The sequence below is a fragment of the Parambassis ranga genome, chromosome 1 (genome assembly GCF_900634625.1).
Source record: "Parambassis ranga chromosome 1, fParRan2.1, whole genome shotgun sequence".
NCBI classification, from domain to species: Eukaryota; Metazoa; Chordata; class Actinopteri; family Ambassidae; genus Parambassis; species Parambassis ranga.
Genome location: NC_041022.1, coordinates 4,098,769 through 4,117,357, shown reverse-complemented (window position 1 = coordinate 4,117,357; position 18,589 = coordinate 4,098,769). Strand labels below are relative to the sequence as shown.

Genomic DNA, 18,589 nt, shown 5'->3' with positions numbered 1-18,589 from the left:
AAAAATGGAGCGTTCGCTGGCAGAGACTGAAGCTGCTGCTTATTCTCAATAACACAAAAAAGAAGTCAAGCAGCACATTCTACAGTCTGACACTTGCTGAGTTTAGCACAAGCCCCGTAAATATTCACTGAACAGGAAAGCGCACACACACACACACACACACACACACACACAGGCCTGTAAATTATTTATGGTGGTGTTACCAAAGCAGCTCGTTTTGAAACCCCCCCTCACTGCGACGCTCCCTCCTCTGCCTGCAGGGCGAGCCGTGCCTCATGGGAGTGAAAAGAATCTACCAGAAGCTGAAGCCCACTTCCAGGTGTGTGATGGGAAAGACGTACTCGGTGACGATGACGTCGGGGCCCTGCGACTGCACCGAGGCCGACTTTGAGTGGTTAGTGCAGGTTTTATTATGGTGATCACCCCCTAGTGATCAAACCTTTATTGATCCCACAGTGGGGACCTGAGTGTTACAGCCAGTGGTGGAAAGTAACTAAGTATTTGTACTTTGTTACTGTACTTAAGTTGATGTATTTCTACTTAAGTAAAAATAATAGTGCATACTTTCTACTTTTACTCCATTACATGTTGCAGCTGTCACCTGTACTTTCTCCTCCACTACATGTCTACAGTGTCTGTAGTTCCTTGTTCCATGTGATGAACACAGTGCTGGACTGATGTGAGGTCAGACTCTGCATGGAGGTGGTGTCACGCTGCCAGCTGTGTTTCTATAATGAGCCTCAGTCATGATGCCGGTGCTCTGGCTCAGTTAGCTAACTAGTTAGCTGCTGTCTGCTAACACAGGTCCATCCATTAATGTCTGATGAACATGAATCATCACATGAATCTACAGCAGGAACACTGACACAGTAAACATGCTGAATGCCTGTTTGTTATCAGCAGCCTCTCTGTTCACTTGATGCCCACAGCCTGCCTCATGACACACAGACCTGTCCATAGCTGCTTCTGGACTGAACATGTACATTAACTACACATGCTCCATTTTAATTTAAGATGATTTCTTTGATTATTTTAACCTGTTCAGATCCTTTGCAATGGAAATCAATCATATATATTCAGTGTGTGAGTACTTTTACTTTGAATACTTTAAGAACATTTAAAAGTACTTAAGACTTTTACTTAAGTAGGATTGTTGATGTAGCACTTCTACTTTTACTTGAGTATATATTTTGCTGGGTATTTGTACTTTTACTTAAGTACCAAGCTTCAGTACTTCCTCCAGCACTGGTTACAGCAACAAGGATGTGGATAAATCAGCATCATGAGCTCTATATATGTTGAGAACAAACACACCCTGATGTGCGTGTTATGAAGCGAGCATTATTTCTTTTAACATAGTGGTATAACAGTCTGTATAGTTCTGAGAGTTCGAAGCTAAAGCTACATTTGGATTTGGTCTGGTTGCTTTAACAGGTTTTCATGGAGCTGCTCCCTGCTGTGATTTGTTTTACTTTTCATATAAAGGATGATATCAGCTGGTGGCCTGTGGGCCTGCTGATGGTTTGTCATTTAAAAAAGTGAAAATAAAGCAAACACAATTACTGTTAGCTTCTCCAGCGTGTGTGTGTGTGTGTGTGTGATGTGTTCATCAGAGCACAGAGCTGCAGTCACACAGGCTGGATTCCAGGTGAGTTGAAATGAGGAAGATAAGAGATCGCTGTCAAGGTTAAGATTATTAATGCAGAGCAGCTCTGAGAAATGGAAACCAGTCAGCTGCTGCAACGTGTGTGTGTGTGTGTGTGTTCACTTTGAATTGATTCCACCTGAGTGTGTGTCATCCTTCCTTGAAGGACGAAGTATTGAGTAAAACTGCTGCTTTTTATCTGTGTGTTTCTCCTCCTCATCTTCCTCCTCGTCTTCCTCCTCGTCTTCCTCACCGTTAATGTCGCTCGTGTGTTTTTTTTGGAGTCTCTAGAGTGCAGCAGCAGCAGCTCCATCAAACCATAAATCAGAGCGCCTAATAGCTTTCATTAACAATCACAACACTTCTGCATCTGTGTGCATGTCGCACTAATTGGGGCAATTTGTCCCCATCAGTTTGGGGACGCGTCGCCTTTTTAATTTGTGGGACAAACAGGTTGCGTGCTGCGTTCAGAAACCGTCGCACCAGAGTTTTAACACCCACTTCTTTTAAGTCTGCTTCCTCACTTCCTGACTGGAGTGTGTTTCCTCTGCTCCTTCCAGTGACTACGGCTACGAGAGACGGAGCGACGGCAGGTGCACCCCCGCCTTTTGGTTCCATCCATCATCGATGTCCAGGAGCTGCACCACAGGGATGACTTTCCTTAACAGCACTGGGTAAACACTGGAGGAGAGCTGACTGGAATCAGCAAGCACACACACACACACAGCTGTATCTGTGAGACTGGCTGAAGTGAGTGGTGCATTTTGAGCTGAATGGCTGCGTTAATTAGTTTCTCAGGGAAAAGTCGGACAGGCTGCGGAAACTGTGGGCTGAATGATCAAACCTGAGCTTTTAAAAACAATCATGAACCAACAGCACAATGAAAAGATCTGCTCCAGGTGGAGGACGTGCTCAAAATGTCAACCAGAGTCTGGGTACGGAGCTCGGTGTGAGGGCGTCGGAGCATACAGATCATCTCAAAACTTACACAGAGAGAAGAGCCACCGTGAGGACCTCCTGTCCCACAGGGGGCGCTCTGCAGACAGTCCAGAATGAATGGAGTCTTTATCTGTAACTTTCAGTGACATCACGCATCATGAGCGTCCGCACACATTTTTCAGATCGGACCGTTATCAGCTGACAGCAGCACGGCCCGTCACAGAGATGCTGTTTTTAGCTAAGCTGCACGTTCTGCTGCACTTCCTGTATAAACATCAGAAGCTATTTGTCTGAAAGTCATCCAGTTATTGCTGATAAACTCATTTCTGTGTTGCTATGGGTGCTTCTTATTAAATGAAAGCAGGAATTTAAAACAATATCACAAACCCAGCCGAGTTTGGAGCAGCTGAGGCAGTGACAGGCTGCAGAAACAAACACGGATATCTGCAGCCACAATCACCATGAAGTTAAATAAAAGTTCTTTCTGATTTACTTTTGTTTATTTTTATTTTTTGTTACAAGCCAATTTATAGAATAAAAACTCTGGGCTGAAAAACAGCCCCAGGCGTCAGGGAGACGTCTGAAGCAGCCTGGCTCGGCTCTTTGTCTCTGAAACATTGACATTCTGTCCACAGTTTGGACTCCGTGTCAGAGGACGCCCTGTTTATGTACCACACACACACAGCAGAGCCACTCCATTTAAGTGTTGACCTGTGAGGAGAATCAGAAGGAGGCAGATGAGGATTCTGTGTGTTGTTTTCTGCTCAGCTACAGGAAAGTGGTGTCTAATAACTGCACGGCTGGAGTCAGCGTGGAGTACACCGCCAGGAGGCAGCAGTGTCCCGTCCAAGCGCCCAAAGGCCTCCACCTGGTCACCAGCGAGGGCACGCTGACGGCCACGCTGAGCACCAACGTCACCTTCCTCGTTTTCCTGGAGGAGGTGAGCGAACGTAACGTTATCACATGAGGTTGTAGTAATATGAGAATAAAGACATTTGAACTTAGAGCTCGGCTCTAGTGGACACTCCAGGAACTGCAGGTTTTTTTTATGTTTCCATTTTAGCCTCACCTCCTGGGGTTAAGGACAGACTGAGTAACCTTTGGTTTTCTGAGTTTAACGGCCTCTGTGGTCATGACTCCAGAATTTATAAACTAAATGTAACAAAGGTCAAAGGTCATCTCCAGTGTGACAGTTTATACGATAAAACAGAAATTAGGCAAATGTGGAATCAGGGGTCTTCATCTGTCTTCATCTGTACAGATGTACAAAATTTACACACGTTGTCCTCCCTGTTCACATGATTCAGATCATTTTTAGGAATACTTTGCTGGATTAGGAGCAGTGTCCATAACAACCATCAGTTCTGCATAGCAACAAGCTGTTTTCTGAAACAATCCTGTGATCGATCAGCAGTGACTGTGAGGAACAAATAACGACTGCACTTGTCTCGTGTGCAGGGTGACGGCGCCAGGACCAGCATCACGCTGGACTTTGGAGATGGCCACGCTCTGACGTACTCCAACGTGAGCTCCATCGAGGACGGGATCAAACATGTCTACAAGTCCGTGGGAATCTACCGCGTGACGGCCACTGGCGAGAACAGCCTGGGCTCGGAGACGGCCACGCTCTTCCTGCACGTGACATGTGAGGCCCTGTTACATTCACACACAGAGGGTTTTATCGCACTCAGTGGGACTGTGGCTGTCAGCTCGTACACTGAGCATGCTCCCCACCCATCACCAAAAAATCAACTTCCACTCAGGTCAGCTGACTGCTCACTCAGCCGCCGCGGCTGACCACCCCCGGTGTATTCAGGGGGTGACAGATGTAACGCCACAGACTTATTGATCAGGGAGCACCGTCGCCCCCACCAATCTGTCAATCCTGTGTGCCAGCAGTACAAATGGAGGCGCTGCAGGCTCAGGAGTGCCACGGATGAAAAATAAGACACAGATGGCAGCCAGCGGTCCCAGTGCAGGAGCCTCACACCTCTAAAACCCTCTCTGCCTCTTTCCTCCTGCAGATAAAGTTGTTTTCTTTTTGCTGGTTGTGGCAGAGCAGCGAGTTCACTCTGTGATTTATATGTGTGCCTGAGTAGGTCAGCTGGAGTATATCCATCTCTCAGCTCCCTTTGTGGCGGTGAGGAATAAGGAAGTGAACCTGACTGCTGTTCTGTGGCCCAGCCAAGTGGGAACGGTCACCTACATCTGGTGGATCGGAAATAACACCGAGGTACTGCAAACGCTTTCTGTTCCGGCTCTTTGTAATTAAGTAGGTTGCTGACTGCTGGGCTCCAAAATGTGAGAATCATTATTTTTTAGCTATGTTTGTGCATCCAGGTATCAAGATATGTGGCCTTGTTATCAGCTTTGATAAAAACTGTAGGTGAGGCTGCTGACCCAATCAGAAATGAGCCTGAATGACTGACAGCCAACCAGGGGATCTTAAAGGTAGGGTAGGAGATTTTGAGAACTCAGTGAGAGTCAGCCAGATTTGGAAAGTAAACACACGCCCCTTTCTCTCGGAGCTCACCCCGAAGCCACGCCTCCCATCACCTGAAGACGAGTTGTGGTCTGTGACCTCTCTGGTGCGCGCAGAGCAGGAAGAGAGTGACAACCAGCCAATACTCCGCGCAGGGTCCACCCGGAGGATTGGCTGATGTTTTTAGCGTTTTATAGCTTCCACAGATGATTCATATTCTTCGTTTAAAGCGAAACTGCCGAACTAATCGGTTGCTATCGGATTGTAAAGAGAAGTTCCACTAATTTAACAAAAAGTGCATCAGAATGAAATCTCCTACCGGACCTTTAAATTCCCACACAGGTCACATTTATGTTGGTCACCTTCAGTTCCATCCAAACAACTGGGCATGTAGCCTTTTAGGACAGGTAAACAATAATCAGTGTGTGTGTGTGTGTGTGTGTGTGTGTGTGTGTGTGGGGGGGGGGGGGGTTATAATAGCCTGCTGAGCTTGTGTGGTGCTAACATGCTAACACACCTGTGGGTTTATACTGTGGGTTTTAGCTCAGTCAGGGCTCAGCTGTTCGCCGTGGCTGCTTCCTCTCCGCTCCGGAGCAGCAGCATCTGCACTGAGCGCTCCACTCTTGCTCTCTTCTGTCTTCATTATCGTAGCTGTATGAATGTGTTTGTTTAGCTTCTGTGAGGACAGCCAGTGGTGTCAGCTGGTAATAAACACAGGCAGGATTAGCACCTTACAGCTATCTGAAGAACAAATGGAGCCGTGAGTAATGACAGGAAGGAGCAGCCAGTGTCACAGTGAAGCCTCTGCAGGCTCAGCCCTCTGTGTGCTGTACACTCATGCACTCTGTGTGTGTGTCTGACACCTCTGTAGTGTAAATAACAGCAGTGTGAGATGTTAACCAGCCGCTGATAAGGGTCTCTCGTGGGAGCTGGCACACTCTGACTCTGCCTCTGTCTCTCTCCCTCTCTCTCTCTCTCTCTCTCTCTCCTCCAGCAGCCAGTAATCACCCTGGAGGGAAGTGTGGCGTGCACGTTCTCCCGGGAAGGCACCAGCACCGTGACGGTGCAGGTGTCTGCTGGGAATACTATTCTGCAGGACAGAAAAACCATCGCTGTCCACGGTGAGTTGACTCTGTGACTCCCTCTCCTCTGGGACTCTGTGTCACCACAGGCTGCCAAGTATCAGCAGAATAATGGGCTTCTTATTGTCCTGCTGCTGCTTCCTCAGGTGTAAGAAATCATTTGGAATTGTGAGGTCGGTCATACTATGAATACTAAGATGAAATTATCTGCACAGACCAGCCTCTGGTGGACACTGAAGGAGCGACCGTTTACAGCACATTGCCTCTTTTCTCCTCCTCAAAACTTGCTGCTTGCTTTTCTTGTTCTTTTCATTTAAAGGGTGACACATTGCATTGTGGGATTGGTTAGCATGCCATGGACATTGTTTGTAGGCTACTGTGTGTCAGATCAGGTTTTCCTTCTGAACCATTGACAGTAAAAACTATGGACAGAGCTTCCGTGACGTCACCCGTTTGTTTCTGAAGAGCCGTTCTGAGGCTCGGTGGGAGGTTCCAGGACGTTGATGACCGCCGCCATGTTGGCAGCGTCACGTCCGCAGCGTCACGTCCGCCAAAACTCCAAATATGGACAAAGAGGGGGAGCACGAGTGGGGTTTAGGGGGGCGGCCGATCGTGGAAGCAGGAAACTCACGCTGTGATACGTCAACTGTCTGTCACTCAAGCGGCAACGCCCATAATTATGCATTTTTTTAAGTCAGAATACCATTGAAAGGAGTGAGTTGTAAAAAAATTCACCCCCCTACAATTGACACTAGAAGAGAACCTATCATCTGAGACCAAAGAGGTTTTTTATACCAGGCTGTAAACATGTTCTTTTCTGCTGTGAAGTCGGCCATTTTAACATGGGAGTCTATGGGAAATTACTCGCTTTTGGAGCCAGCCCCCAGCTGTTGCAGCGTGAATTGCAAGTTTTGACACTTCCGCATGGGCTTCAAGTTTGAGCCCCGAAGGTTGCCGCTTGTTCTGAACACAGACCCCCCCCCCAGTCTGGGGTAAATGTGTAGAAGTTTGTATAACATGCAGGAGCCCTGCTGGCTGCTGCTGAGTCTGTCTGTGGTGCAGAGCTCTCCTGTGTGAACAGTCCTAATGATGTATAGAAGCAGTGCTTACTACATGGAAGGTATTAACTTTAGCACAGAAATCTCCAGGGGTCAAGTTAACTACAACTCCCAAGATGCACCATCTAATTACAGAGCCTAAAGCTGAGAGGGATGCTGCTGACGTGGCTCCCACATCTTCCAGGCTTCGCTCTGTGGGCTTGTGTTGAACTGTGAGGAAACACTGTGAGTTGTGGGCCTGTTTTAGGACATCAGTCCTCTGCAGTCATGCTCTCTGCTGCTAGCTAGCTGTCAGATATTCTCACAGGCTTGATGAGTTTCCTCTTTGATCTGATTGGTTGACATTAGGCCATGATGACATGATGACTGACAGATGGTTTCAGCCAACCAGCTTCAGAAAGAGAAATGATCGTCTCATTGATTTTTAATGACCTGAGAAGAAAAGCAGCTTGTTTAAAGTGCGTCTGACAGTCTGACCTGGTGTTCGTATAAAGATGGAATGACATCATGATGCCATTACTTTGGAAAGGATGGGCACAGATCAGATCTGGTCTCTACAGAGCACGGTGACTGATGAAAGGGGGAAAGCATCTCTCACGTGTTCACTCTTCTCCCCGCAGAGTACTTCCGATCTCATCTGCTCGCCTTTTCATCCAACCTGGACGACCACAACCCCGACGTGTCAGAGTGGAGGCTGGATGTGAGCCGAGTCATCAAGAACGCTCTGATCCAGGTGAGGCTCTCGGGCAGCCGCAGCTTTGCTTAGTAAATGCTGTGAGCAGCGGGCTGGACCTCTGAGTGCAGCGTGACCTCCCCAAGGCGTCCAGACATGAGTCCCACTTTTATGATGATAGATGACAAGGCAGGAGGGAGAAGAGGGGGAAATACAGTTCAAGAGCGCGCTGATTGCTGCGGCCCACACACACACACACAGAGTTCAGGGCCGAGTCGTAACGAGGCTGTGTATGCTGGAAGTGTACACAGGAATAAATGTCAGCGTGTGTGCTGTGAAGGGAGAGATGCTGTGTGACCTGTCAGAGTGTAAGACATGATTCAAACCCACACATGACATGTCAGGTAAACAGTCTGCCTCATTAACTCGTCTGTAACATCCTCACAGCGTCGATACCTTTCTGACTCACAGGAAGCCATCCACGCCTGCATCATATTTTCACACTTTTTGATCCTGTAGAATCAGAATGGAAGCCAGAAATACACCCGGCTCCTCAGTCTTCACTGAGCATGTCTGTTCTGTTATTTGTTATTGACATCATGTTCTTCATGACAGCCTCAGCCTGGGAGGCAGAGCACACACACACACACACACACACACAGCTTTCAGATGGAAATATGACATGATGGCTTTAAAGCATCCAGCACATTCACTGCAGAGAGGAGCCCTGAAACATTAGGTTCACAGAGCTCCCACAAACCTGTCACTGTGTGTGTGTGTGTGTGTGTGTGTGTGTTTCGGGGTCACAATCAGCAGGCCCCCACCCACTCGCAGGAATCCTAAAATCCTTGAATGCGTCGTGTGTGAAGTTCAGACAGAAAACGTCATGTTTGAGTTAAAAATCCTCCAAAAATAATAACGACAAAATCCTCACTGCTCAGCACATATTACATATTAATATTACATATTAAATAAGGTTTATTTACAGTGCTGTAAATGTAAAAATTTGTCTGAGGTCTCTGTGCAGTTGTGCTGAGTAGTTCAGTAGTTTGAAAGCTGCTGCTGGCCTTCAGGATGTGTTCTTTTAAACACATAAATGAGCAGAATATCATTTTATATTTCAGAAAAAAAACAAACTTTCTGTCTTGTTATTTAGATCAGAAGTAGTCATAATGGAGTGTTTGCTTCCTGCTTCTCCCTCTGCAGGCCACAGGTGTGCCAGAGGAGCAGCTCCTGGTCACCGTCCTCGCAGGTTTACCCTCAGCAGCAGAGCTCTTCCTCCTGCCTGACAAACTGCTAACGGAGGGGAAAGCAGACAAGAGCGCGGCTCATTTAGATCAGGTGAGGCGTCTCTCTCTCTCTCTCTCTCTCTCTCTCTCTCTCCCTGTCTCGCTCTCCTCCAGCTGTTTGTGTAGGCGGTGGATTGTTATCCTCACTCTGATTCCAGCACAGGCAGTGTCTCTGCTTTGTGACTCATGGAGGAGCCTCTCACATCACTGCAGCTTTTCTCCTGTAATTGCCCTCTGAAAAAAAAAACATCCCAGCGTTCAGTTCCTGCTGCCTCCAGCAGAGGTCAGTGTTAACCCACCAGAGTGCAGCACGTCCAGCTTTTTTTCCATGAGTCTAATTCTAGAACACGCCCGAGGAAGCTCTGCAACAGACTCATCAATAAGCCTGACAAGTATTAACAAGTTATCAGGGGAATGACTTTTAAACCCCCTCCAGTCACTTCCTGTGTGTGTGTGTGTGTGTGTGTAACCCTAAAAAGCCAGAAATAAAAAGAAGTCTTCACACCTGATCAGTTTAGATGGTGTGATGAGATGATGTGCAGAAGAGAAGGAAGGAAGTCTGACTTCACTCACACCTGGATGATTGCCTGTAGAGTCCGTCCTCCTCCTCTTCCTCCTCTTCCTCCTCAACCTTTACAAGCTGGTGATAAATCTTCATTCAAGGTTGACATCTGAGAAGTGTAGAGCGAGCTTTGCTTATTAGAAAGTATAATAGATGTACTGACCCTGGAATACAGTGGGAAAAAAGTAATTAGTCACAGCGTGGTCTAAATTTAAAGTATAAAGTGGAGGATGAAGGACTGCAGGAATTACTTATATCACAATTCAGTTAGCAAATGAGGCAGAGGAGATAGATGAAGCCCTGTGCAGAGGGAGAGGGAGGTTTGTTTGGTCTTGTTATGCAGCTCCACGCGTGCGTATTTAACAGTTTTTATTTGCCTCATAGAACGATGAATGCATCTGAGTCAGGAGCTCAGAGCACCGAGGGGAAACTTTAGGGACGTAACTCAAACTCTGAGAAAAAGGGGGGACTCACGCTTCTAACAGTCTGTTACCACGGTAACCTCAGGAGCATCCCTAAAAATACAACACCCACTTTGTTATATATCCGCTGTGGAGTGGATAGCTCAGTCACCTCTAGCTCCAGTGTTTGAGCTTTCAGGTCTGCTTTCTGGATCTGCTCCAGGTTATAGGTTTGTTTTAATAAGACAGAGTTTAGATTAGATTAGATTAGATTAGATTAGATTAGATTAGATTAGATTAGATTAGATTAGATTAGATTAGATTAGATTAGATTAGATTAGATTAGATTAGACTAGACTAGACTAGACTAGACTAGACTAGACTAGACTGTCCTCCTGCTGTCCACATGCTCCGTCAGAAAGGACAACAGTATCTGGTTTGTGTCTGATGATTAAAGACCCGAAACACCCAAAGAGGTTTATCACTGAAGACGTGTCCAAGTAGCACAGACAAAGGGGTTAAAAGCTGCACATGTTAAATTTGAATAAAATAAACAGGCTGGATTATCAGAGTTTACTTTTAGCTGCTTAGAGGTGTGGAGTGCTCCTACACTGAAATGTATTTTCATTATAACACCAGTTTCTACCTGTGATGTGATCATTAAATACATAGGTTGTTGCTGCTGCTGTTGCCGTGGTGATTCATAGTATCAGGGTTCCATTGATCAGTGGCTTTTTATAATCGTGGTAGCTCAGAGTGGATTGAGCTCAGATCAGGTGCTGTGTAGCCAGAGACTCAGAGCGTCCACCTCAGAGTGAACCAGCTCTGAGTTCATCTTTAAACTCCGGGTCTTCTTCCTGAGCCGGGCCGCAGGTCACAGTAATCTGCCCAGTTTATATCAGAGTGAGACGCTCCGAGCGCAGAAGGTCACTTCTCTGTCTGGGAGGCAGAGATCAGCTGAGGCCGCCTGTATGCATTATGCATGGCGGTGGACACGGTCCCACAGACAAAGACTCCTACATGAGGGGAGGAAAGCACAGATCATGACTCATCAACCTGTTTATTTCTGCTGTGAAAGTTTAACACAGAGGTCTTGGAGGACTCACACGGCCTCTAGAGGACAGTGGAGGAACTGCACTTTGTGGTTTTGCTGTCAGGCCCAGAGCTTGTTGCTTTAGCTTCAGATGGTTCTGCTGCCTCCAAGTGGCATCAGAACCCATGCACATAGAGTTCTGTTCGGTCTCAGTGGGTTGTTGTTTTGTAATTGTTGACAAGGACGAGTGATTTCTGCAGCAGAGAGAGACTGATCAGCTCTTTAAACAGATTTGCTCTGAAACACTGAAACACTGGATATAAATGATGACACGGGGACGGGGTGTGAGGACCGCTGCGATGAACCGCCTCCGTCTTTGTCTCCGCAGCTCTCTGAGGCTTTGCTCACCGCCTTGAATCAGAACCTCGTCCAGTTCACGTTGCGGCCCGGAGTCCAGGTCACCGTGTACGCAGCGCACCTGTCTGCAGGTAAATACACAGAGTGTGTGTGTGTCCGTCTGTCCATGTGTGTCTGTGTGTCTAAGTGGGACAGAACATGAAGCATGTGGACCATCCAGAGATCTACATAGAGTGGACAGTCATCCATATTTTTTATTATTCTTGCTCAACTAATAACCCCACCCCCCCTCCCTGTGTCTGATTGGCTCCCACCATGTAGCGACACAATCAGAGAGTGAGCATCGTTACAAGTATGTGTGCCTGTTCCTAGTGGGGGCGCTGCTTCTGTCCTTATAAGATAAAGAGTAAGAGAAGTCCTACTACTGATCAATACCATGAGGTGTCGTTTGTCTTCACTGCTCTCTGCATCATTACAGCCGCGCCGCCTGCCGCGTCCTTAATGCTGCGCTGCTTCCTGTCTCCCTGTCTCCGCAGCGCCCCTAGTGGACACCAGCGAGAACCACAGCGGCTCTGCCATGCTAATGCTGCTCTCAGTAGTGGTTGTGGGTTTAGCTGTGTTTGTCATCTACAAATTCAAGAGGTAAAGTGTTGGTGAAATGTCACGTCTGTACCGCTCTGACAGCTCCGTGAACAAAAGGAGGCGCAGGCTGATGTCTGTCAGACCTCCCCCTCCTCCTCCTCCACCTCCCCCTCCTCCTCCTCCTCCTCCTCCTCCTCCTCACACATCTGGGGGTTTCTTTTATCAGGTCATTCTGTACAACAGAAATGTCAGTCAGCCTTCGGTATCAATATTTAGCCCTTTGAGCGGCGTCAGTCGACCTTTCTGAAATGTTAAATGATGTCTTCTCACTAAGGTGTGTGTGTGTGTGGGGGAGCAGACAAGAAAACTTCATCCTTTCTGAAAAGTGTGCAGTAAATAAGAGATGTAGCAGCTCTAGGTGAAGTAATCCAACCCTGGCCGCACCCCTGCCCTCCTCCTGCTCTCCTCCCGCTCTCCTCCTTCCCTCCTCCTGCTCTCCTCCCGCTCTCCTCCTTCCCTCCTCCTGCGCTCTTCCTCCTTCTTCCCTCCTCCTTCCCTCGTCCTGCGCTCTTCCTCCTTCTTCCCTCCTCCTGCGCTCTTCCTCCTTCTTCCCTCCTCCTGTGCTCTTCCTCCTTCTTCCCTCCTCCTGTGCTCTTCCTCCTTCTTCCCTCCTCCTGCCCTCCTCCTCCTGCCCTCCTCCTTCGCTCCTCCTGCGCTCCTCCTTCCCTCCTCCTGTGCTCTTCCTCCTTCTTCCCTCCTCCTTCCCTCCTCCTGCACTCTTCCTCCTTCTTCCCTCCTCCTGCCCTCCTCCTCCTGGCCTCCTCCTTCCCTTCTCCTTCCCTCCTCCTGTGCTCTTCCTCCTTCTTCCCTCCTTCTTCCCTCCTCCTGCGCTCCTCCTTCCCTCCTCCTGCGCTCTTCCTCCTTCTTCCCTCCTCCTGCCCTCGTCCTCCTGCCCTCCTCCTCCTGCACTCCTCCTTCCCTCCTCCTGCGCTCCTCCTCCTGCGCTCCTCCTGCGCTCTTCCTCCTTCCCTCCTCCTGGCCTCCTCCTGCCCTCCTCCTGCCCTCCTCCTGCCCTCCTCCTGGCCTCCTCCTCCTGGCCTCCTCCTGCTCTGTCTGTGTTGCCGTTCTTCCTCTTTATCCCTCTGCCTCACTGTAAATCTTTCCTCAAGGAAGATCCCAGGCCTCAACGTCTATGCGCAGATGCAGAACGAAAAAGAACAAGAAATGATGAGTCCAGCTGATCCAACGGAGGCCCCCCCGCCCGGCTCTCAGCGGGACTTGGTGCATTCTTTGGAGATACTGGACACGGAGTTTAACTCACGGCCCATCGGTAAACACACACACACACACACATCACTGCGTCATCACGCCGTTTGTTTGCCTCACGCCATCGTCTCCATCATGACGCTCATCGTGTGCCTTGTGTTGTGTTCCTCAGTGAAGTGGTCCAGTCAGCCGGAGAACTAAACACAGTGTGAAGCGGTTGCTTCTTAGTGGTATGATGAACACACTGCTCTCACTGAAGTCCACATAAAGTGTTTTATTGTAGGAGGTTTGCATCACGTTCACACTCAGTCATCATTTCATGTCTCATTTATCACTTTCATTAATCTGTTGTCAGCGTGACGCCGTGATTCATTCCGTCTAATCTGTGTCGTGTTCTGCTGAGTGAGACTGTGTGAATATTTTACTGATCAATATTTGAATATTTAATCTGCTGCTGGTTTCCATTAAAGGAGCAATTTGTAGCTTTGTTGGTAGAGACTGGGAGCACTGGGAGCTGTTATCAAAGCAGAAACCTCTTCAACAGAGTGAACATCACATGAATCCAGCTGATAAGACCGAAGCAGCTTTAGCTGATGCCTGGCTGTAATAACGTGGTTCGACTCGAGCTCAATATTTAAAGCCTGGAAGATGGAACACTCAGCTGCAGAGTTAGATTGGAGTTCTTGAGCTAACATTTATGCTAGCTTACAGACCAACGCAGTCGTCTTCAGGACTTTTTAACTAACTTTTTTTTACAAATTGCTCCTTTAAGGATCAAAAACACAGTTAAATGTAGCTTTCCACAGCTATCCTCTGCACATGTTGAATGTCTCAGACTAACAGGTGTGTCCTCTCTGTCCCTCTCTGTCCTCTCCCCCCTGTCCCTCTCTGTTCTCCCCCCCCCCCCCCCTGCAGGATGTATGAAACCTCATGTACATGTGAAATTCTCCACAGAGCTCCCCACATACATCGTCTGATCTCTGGACTGGATTTACCCGCTCCAGCCACGTCATGGATAATTTTTTTTACCATTTGGGACACGATGGTTTTGAGCTTTATACCTGTGCATGTTGGACCCTGACACACTCTACTGTGCTCCGTTCAAACCAGAGGGGGAGCAGTGTACAGGTGTTCGGTTTCCCGTCTCATAGAGTTTATTTATACGAGTCAGATGGAGGCTTGCTCACGTGTCTGAGTTTGGTTTGCTGTTCCATGAAGCTAACAGCAGTGTGTATTATTTATTCATATGAATATACTTATTTTGTAAATCATAAATGTCTATGTTAGAAATTTGTGTATTTTAATAACAAATGTCATCACTAAAAAAGAGAAGCTGTTATACAATATGGATAGGGTACTTCATGGCACAAAACACATTTTATACAGAAATATTTTTTTTTCTGATTTTTAATTTAACAAGAAACGTTTGTTTGTTTTGGGTTTTGCTGTTAATCTGATGCTTCTGGATCTATTTATGATACATACCAGTTTGTAAATGTTTTGTGCTTCAGGTGCTGCACTGCACCTCCTGACTGATCCCCAAATATCAGCAGAGCTTTTAGGGAGAAGACGATACAGAGGAGGACAGTTCCACAAAAAGAAGGCTTCCTGAGGAGGACAGACAGACAGAGAGGACAGACAGACAGGGGGTAACTCTGTGAATACTTAATGCAGCCTGTCAGGATCAAGGCTGGCTACGTCTGGCGACACATTCAGGCTAATGTCCCGGCCCGCTCTGAAGCAGCAGCACCCATCTTCATCCCAACTCATTATTTTACGCTGCAGGAGCAGGAGAAGTGGAGCGCAGATGCTACCAGGCTGCACGGACGGTTAGCCCGCTCGGAGGACTGGCGAGCCCTCCAAGCTCTCTGAGGGCTAAATCTGACAGATGGAAATTCCTGATTGATGCCTTTCAAATCTTCGGAGGCAACTTTTCCGGATTTGTTTTTTCCTCCTGTGAAAAGTCGGCTTCGGATTATCTGTGCTGCAAACGCGCAGAGCCGCCACAGGGGGAGCGGCAGGAGGGGTTAACCGCGCTGAAGTGCACGCACACTGGCTGCTTTGCATTCTGTCACATGTTCAGGAAAAGATGGAAAATATGGACACATGAAAAACACATGAGAAATGCTCCCTCATGGTGACAGAGAACAGGGTTCAGTCTTTAACTGTAGGAAACATTCGTAGGTGTTTTTCCACTGCAGAAACTCTGTGAGGCATGAAGTGGCCCCCAGCTTCATCATGTGCAGTTCTTCTTCTTCTTCTTCTTCTTCTTCTTCTTCTTCATGGACTGTAATAAATCTGGACAAGCCTGTGGGGAGTCCTCCAGAGGTCACTGATGGAACTGCAGTGTTTGACACAGGAATAAGATTTGGTCTTTACCTGTGGGGAACATGAGGAGGTGTTTTTCCACGTCAGAAACGTGGGGCAGGAACTTTGTTGCACAAGATGAGCTGAATGTTTGCAAGACATTTGTCCTTCACTCACAGATTGACAAATTAATTCAACATAATCTGGACCTAGTCTATGATGTAATAATCCAACAAAGCCTGCAGCTCCATGAAGGTCCCCCTTTGTCTTTAGGCTGTTTTTGTCAAAATGATCAAAAAAAGTCACTGAAAGTGCCTCTCAAGAGGAACCTCGAGTGGGTACTAACCATGTGACATCCTCTCAAGCGAAGAAAGGACATTGGTTCAAAAACATATGAACGATGATTCCCTCAGACACGTTCCTGTTCCACCAGTTCCTGCTGTGGAAAAACACCTTTTGTTACGAACAGGCCAGTCACCAGAACGCCGGGCTTCCTGGAGGCTCCCTGTCGAGTGTTTACAACTGATACAAGTTCACTATTAACTAAAGAGAGCCGAGAGCTTCCGGTGTTGTTCCTTTTATTCTGCTTTACGACTTTAAATGATCAGATTGATTTTTTTTTCTCCAGCACAGCAGACAGAGGAAGCAGAGGAGGTAGAGGAGAGCTGTGCTGAGCCAAAGGTGTAAAATCAGCATCGATGCTGAGCAGGGAGATGGTGGCACCATCAGCATGACGGGGTGTGACCTCAGAGCTCCGGTGTTGCTGCTGGGTACAGTCGGTCTGTCCTCAGATGTCTCACTCTTGTGCTTCAGGGCTGCATGCTGACATCTTCATTCGTGTGTGTTCCATGTGGAGTGTTGGACGGCTCCCAGATGATTCCTGTTTTGTTTGCATGGTGTATTTGGCCGATTTTACTTGGGTGTTTATAAATGAAATGTACAATTTTAATTGGATTCTCCAAGCTTTGCGGTTTCTTTTTCAAGTTTTGCCAGTCAAGAATGTTTTACGTAGTTCCTGTCTGTATAAAGAGTCCCCGCCTCTCTAGCCAGCACAGAAACAGCAGAGTGCTAATGCTAATGCTAACCCTGAGGAACAGAAGATGACACACAGGAAGTCGTGCTAACGGAGCGACCTCTGGCCTCCTGGTCAGCTGACAGGTGTGTGTGTGTGTGTGTGTGTGTGTGTAAAACAGGCTGAAGGCGACACACACACTCTCCTTCTCTCTATCTCCTCCTCCCTGTAGAATTAGCAAGATTATTATTTTTGTAGAGAAATATGAATAACAATAATGAAAAAAAAAGAGTTTTACTACTGTACAGCTTTTGTATAAGAACAGACGGTAAGGTGTTCCAGTGTTTTTGTTCGACCTCAACTGTGCTGTGTGTAATTGTTTTATGCATTTACAATCATATTTATTAAATGGAAAGAAGTCTGTTAACTGTGTTCTCATTTTCTTACAATATTTGTAAAGAAATACTATGTATTTGCAAAAGTAATAATACTCAACCTATAAAGGAAACAAACCAGCACGTCTGTGTATTTTGATTTTTTTTCTGCACACATTTTTTGGATTTAATACAAAATGTTTGATTTTCTGAGACCACCTGTGGCCCAGGCTCAGAGCGTGAAGGCTGCAGGATGGACATGTTGGCAGTCAGTGATTCATTTACCACAGCAGCAGCAGGGTCGCCTGCTTCCTCGCTTTACTGCAGGAATAACTGCATTTTGCTGATTGTATTTAAACCTAAACAATAAAATCTGGCAGCTTCCTCGGACACTTTTAATGAGCTGCTGTGGTATTTCTGTGCACACTTAGAGAAAGTGAGAGTAATTTGACTGCAGTTGTGTGCTCGCCCTCCTCTGCTGGAGGAGTTTAGAGCAGTTTGTCACACCGGGAGCACGCTCTCATAAATAGGCAGGAGAAAGTGAGACGGAGTCATTAAAGATGAAGATGTTAATTTCAGCATGGATATAACCTTAACAAGTTTCAGTGCAGAATATAATGATGCTGAAGTGGTGATCTTGTGTAAAGGATGGTGGTAATTACATCCAGCTCTTTTACTCTTATTTATGAGCTTCCTAAAATAGCAGCGGTGGCGATAATGATGGTGGCGGCGGCCACGGTGGAAAATAACACAGTGCGTGACTGAAGCACAGCCGCAGTGCTGCTGGAGTACAGAGCACATGTGTGATCTAAAGGCCGTCACTGTGACAGAAGAGGAGAGGGACGGTGAGGCTGGGGCGTCACTGAGGAGGAGGCCAGGAGGTGGCGGCAGTGAGAGGGGAGGAGGAGGAGGAGGAGGAGGAGGTGTCGCTGGTGGACTCTTTCATTGTTCTTAAGCAGGGGATGCTCGGACACTCGGGAGAGAGGAGATCACTTCCAGAGGGGAGGCCTGGCTCTGCTGACATCTCCAGGTGGAGCTCCACAGAGCCCCCACAGGACGCTGCCGCTGATACAGGCTGACATCACTGTGAAGGAGGATCACATCAGAGGGACTCCTACTGTTAAAACAACAGCCAGCTCTCAGGGGTGACAGGAGCGCTCATCTGGCTCTTACAACGCTGACAAAAGAGCCAACTGTTCTATGAAGACAGTGAAGTCTGGCAGGAAGCTCTGAAAGAAACCGTCTGTGAGAATTTGACAAACTGCCAACCTGAGAACACATTTCTGTTTTGTTTTGTTTTGTTTGAAAATTAAAAAAATCCATCACTGTGACATCAGAAACCTTTGTTTTTGCACATATTACAGATTTAATTTATATATAAAATTTCTTTTTATTTTATTTATTTATTTATTTTTAAATTTATTTATTTTATTTTTAATTTTTATATATATATATATATATATATATATATATATATATATATATATATATATATATATATATATATATATATCAAAAATCCAATTT

The 18,589-nt window shown here is 46.9% G+C and overlaps 1 protein-coding gene across 8 annotated transcripts in view; it reads left to right on the top strand.

The window, feature by feature from the left end:
- The window catches only part of sorcs1 (sortilin-related VPS10 domain containing receptor 1), a 117,417-nt gene extending 100,220 nt beyond the window's left edge, over nucleotides 1-17,197 (top strand). For 3 of the 8 annotated variants that reach the window (XM_028402933.1, XM_028402880.1, XM_028402926.1), the window contains exons 16-27: nucleotides 261-394; nucleotides 2,206-2,319; nucleotides 3,353-3,524; nucleotides 4,043-4,229; nucleotides 4,684-4,817; nucleotides 6,061-6,187; nucleotides 7,827-7,939; nucleotides 9,086-9,220; nucleotides 11,553-11,652; nucleotides 12,058-12,163; nucleotides 13,273-13,433; nucleotides 14,285-17,197. In XM_028402933.1, the coding sequence (XP_028258734.1) occupies nucleotides 261-394; nucleotides 2,206-2,319; nucleotides 3,353-3,524; nucleotides 4,043-4,229; nucleotides 4,684-4,817; nucleotides 6,061-6,187; nucleotides 7,827-7,939; nucleotides 9,086-9,220; nucleotides 11,553-11,652; nucleotides 12,058-12,163; nucleotides 13,273-13,433; nucleotides 14,285-14,346 (1,545 nt within the window). In that variant the 3' untranslated portion in view covers nucleotides 14,347-17,197. Of the gene's footprint in view, nucleotides 1-260; nucleotides 395-2,205; nucleotides 2,320-3,352; nucleotides 3,525-4,042; nucleotides 4,230-4,683; nucleotides 4,818-6,060; nucleotides 6,188-7,826; nucleotides 7,940-9,085; nucleotides 9,221-11,552; nucleotides 11,653-11,842; nucleotides 11,928-12,057; nucleotides 12,164-13,272; nucleotides 13,434-13,541; nucleotides 13,600-14,284 lie in introns of those variants that run through there. The other 5 variants (XM_028402899.1, XM_028402908.1, XR_003670462.1 and 2 more) reach the window with 5 other exon arrangements.
- The last annotated feature ends 1,392 nt before the right edge of the window (nucleotides 17,198-18,589 follow it).